At 35.9% G+C, this 2,769-nt stretch overlaps 1 protein-coding gene across 1 annotated transcript; it reads left to right on the top strand.

Moving 5' to 3' along the window:
• The first annotated feature begins 854 nt into the window (after positions 1 to 854).
• LOC111307367 (PRA1 family protein D-like) lies at positions 855 to 1,647 on the top strand. Its single transcript, XM_022905376.2, has one exon. The coding sequence runs from the start codon at positions 970 to 972 to the stop codon at positions 1,519 to 1,521; it is 552 nt and encodes a 183-aa protein (XP_022761111.2). The 5' UTR covers positions 855 to 969; the 3' UTR covers positions 1,522 to 1,647.
• Positions 1,648 to 2,769: the final 1,122 nt, after the last annotated feature.

Genomic DNA, 2,769 nt, shown 5'->3' with positions numbered 1-2,769 from the left:
TAACACGAACAGATTGAATATTTCAATGTGAATGTGAAAGAAGCTTTCACTGACGAATGATGGGTAGGGAAAGTTACATCTATACACGGAACAGACAATCACCCAGGTCTACGGGCGGATCTCTACTTAAATCTTCCGACAAAAATTTTTAAGTTGGAGATCCACTTCATCCAGCTTAAAAATATATTCCCTCTGTCCTTTTTTATTTTTTTAATATTTTAAAATTATATATTTTTAACATTTAAAATGTTTACTTTCTTATATTTAAAATTATTTTTTATAAATTTTTTATTTTTTGACATTAAAAATTATAAAACTTTAATTTTATAAAAAAAATTAAAATTTAATATTAAATACATTAAAATCAAAATATTTTTCTCCATTGATTAAAAAAAGACCATTCAATGAATTGGTAATCTGTTCAGTGCTAAGGAGTTCTTAAAAGAAATAAAAATAGTGATTTCAAACCAAAATTTCCTTTTCTTTTCTCCTAGGCTACTGCCTATTTTATATAAAAAAAAAAATTGTATTAAACTGCATGTTTTGAATCGATTTTGGATGTTAATTTTTTATTTAATTATTCAAAAATATTTTGTAAATAATAAGATTTAAACTTTGGATCTTTTAAATTTACATTAAAAAAATTAATGCATGTCTTTATTAATTATTTACCGTATTTAATATTTATTTAACATAAAAATATGCATTTAACCGAAAGCTCCCCCATAAAAATTACGGACATGGGTTCTATCCATGCCCAATTCAAAAATTAAATTGGCCCAAATTAAAACAAATTTTAGTTGGGCTTTGGTGTATATATATATATATATATATAGAGAGAGAGAGAGAGAGAGAAAGAAAGAGAAAACGCTGACGTCAGAGTTTAAACCTTTCTTCGGTTCTTACGCTTTTAGACTTCAAAATTTTTGGGCGGATTTTTGCTCGTCTTTTTTCTCTTTCACCCAAAAAATGTCAACTTTATTCTCTAGCTTAAAAGAAACCGCCCAATCCCTCACTGCAATCCGCCGTCCCTGGCGGGACTTCCTCGACATCACCGCCGTCGATTTCCCATCCTCCTTCTCCGACGCAACCACCCGAATCGCCCAAAACCTAACTCATTTCCCCCTTAATTATACCATACTTCTCCTCTTAATCCTCTTCTTATCCCTAATCTACCACCCTCTCTCTGTCCTCGCTTTCCTTGTCATCCTTCTCGCTTGGTTCTTCCTCTACTTCGGCCGTGATCGCGAAGAGCCCATCGTGATCTTCGGCCTCACGATCGACGACCGACTCGTCATAGCTGCGCTCTTCGGCTTGACGGTGGCGGGATTGGTTTTGACCGGCGTTTGGGTCAATGTTCTGGTGGCGGTTGCCATCGGGGCAAGTTTGGTAATTTTGCATGCAGCATTGAGGAGTACGGACGATTTGCTAATGGACGATTTAGAGTCACCATATGGACATGTGCTTGCTGGTGGGGATGAGGAGCTTGATAGCCCTAGAGGGCATTACAGTGGTATATGATTTATGGGTTTTTTCCTTTTCTATTTTTTTTAGTTGTATTTACAGATTGAAACATTGTATATTTACAAAATTGTTTAATGTAATGTCATTGTTGGCAATGAAAAACCAGTCTTTCTTTTCTACGAATTCTTACTTGTTTTTAATATGATTAAACTGTAATGTTGTAAAATTAGTTTGAAAATGATTTTGGTCGAATTTGGAAAGGATTATTTAAAAATTCTCAAACTTGGAGGAAAAAAGGCTATTAATAGCAAATTCCCAGATATAATTTAACGGTAGTAAGGATGATAGGAAGAGTGCTTTTATGACATTATTTATGTTGTGGAAATTGAATCTGTCACAAGCATCTGCTTTTCTATTCTGAAATGTTGATTTCCTAAGACTTGCCATCTTGGTTTTGATGGTTGTCGTATAAATAGAGAGTGAAAATCTTTGAATTAAGGGGTAGATTGGTTGTTGCAGCATTTTCCTGAAGATGGTGCATGGTAGTGAATAACGGTTTTGATCCTCGTGATTGTCTGCATTCTTTGGATAATGGGTGCACTCAGAAACTTGGGAGGCCATTACCATTACAAGCTTTCGAGTTATTCAAATGAAGCTTGTTTCGAACTTGAGAGATTCTCCTACAAAATGTCTAGTTTCTTAGTCAGTGGAACAAGTTGCTCTAAACATTTCTCTAAAATTGCTTGAAAATACTCGCTATGGCTGTTTCTCCACTCTACTTTAGTGTGGATTGCTAAAGGAGAGTCTCGAGGGATTGCCAGAAATGATGCAGGACGGACTGGCTTCGAAGCTTTTGCAGCAATCCCCATCCGTACGGCTGCTGTTGCTTAGAGTTGTGCATCATGAGCTGAAGGTTACAAGGATTGTAGTTTCAGCTGCTTCAGCTTGCCCTCAGGAAAGGGATTCGGAAGCTTATGGTGGTAAAAGCTTTCTGCACTTGCGTAATGAGAAGTGCATTAGCCATTAAGGTTGCCCTGGAAAAGTAGAAGGTGACGTCCTTTTTAAGAACGATCACCTCCCAATCCCAACCTTTGATTTAAGTCATGCATATACAGAAGGAACTGCTTCTGTATCTTTGCTGGATAATTTATAAGGTTAACATTGAAATAGATCGAACTAGGCAGTTTAACTTAATTTCCATGTAGCGATAGGGGTTCAAACTCGATACCCTTAGCCCCAGAGTCGACTCCAATACCATTGATCTATCAGCTCATTAGTCATGTAGCTGGCTTTTATTTGACTGAA

This window comes from Durio zibethinus, chromosome 22 (assembly GCF_047325235.1).
Source record: "Durio zibethinus cultivar Kanyao isolate XHJ-2024 chromosome 22, ASM4732523v1, whole genome shotgun sequence".
NCBI lineage: Eukaryota > Viridiplantae > Streptophyta > Magnoliopsida > Malvales > Malvaceae > Durio > Durio zibethinus.
The sequence above is the reverse complement of the archived record's forward strand: the minus strand, read 5'-3'. Positions and strand labels throughout refer to the sequence as shown.

What these genes read in the sequence shown, in the direction of transcription:
- LOC111307367 (XM_022905376.2), top strand. Translation starts at nt 970, where the DNA reads ATGTCAACTTTATTCTCTAGCTTAAAAGAAACCGCCCAATCCCTCACT.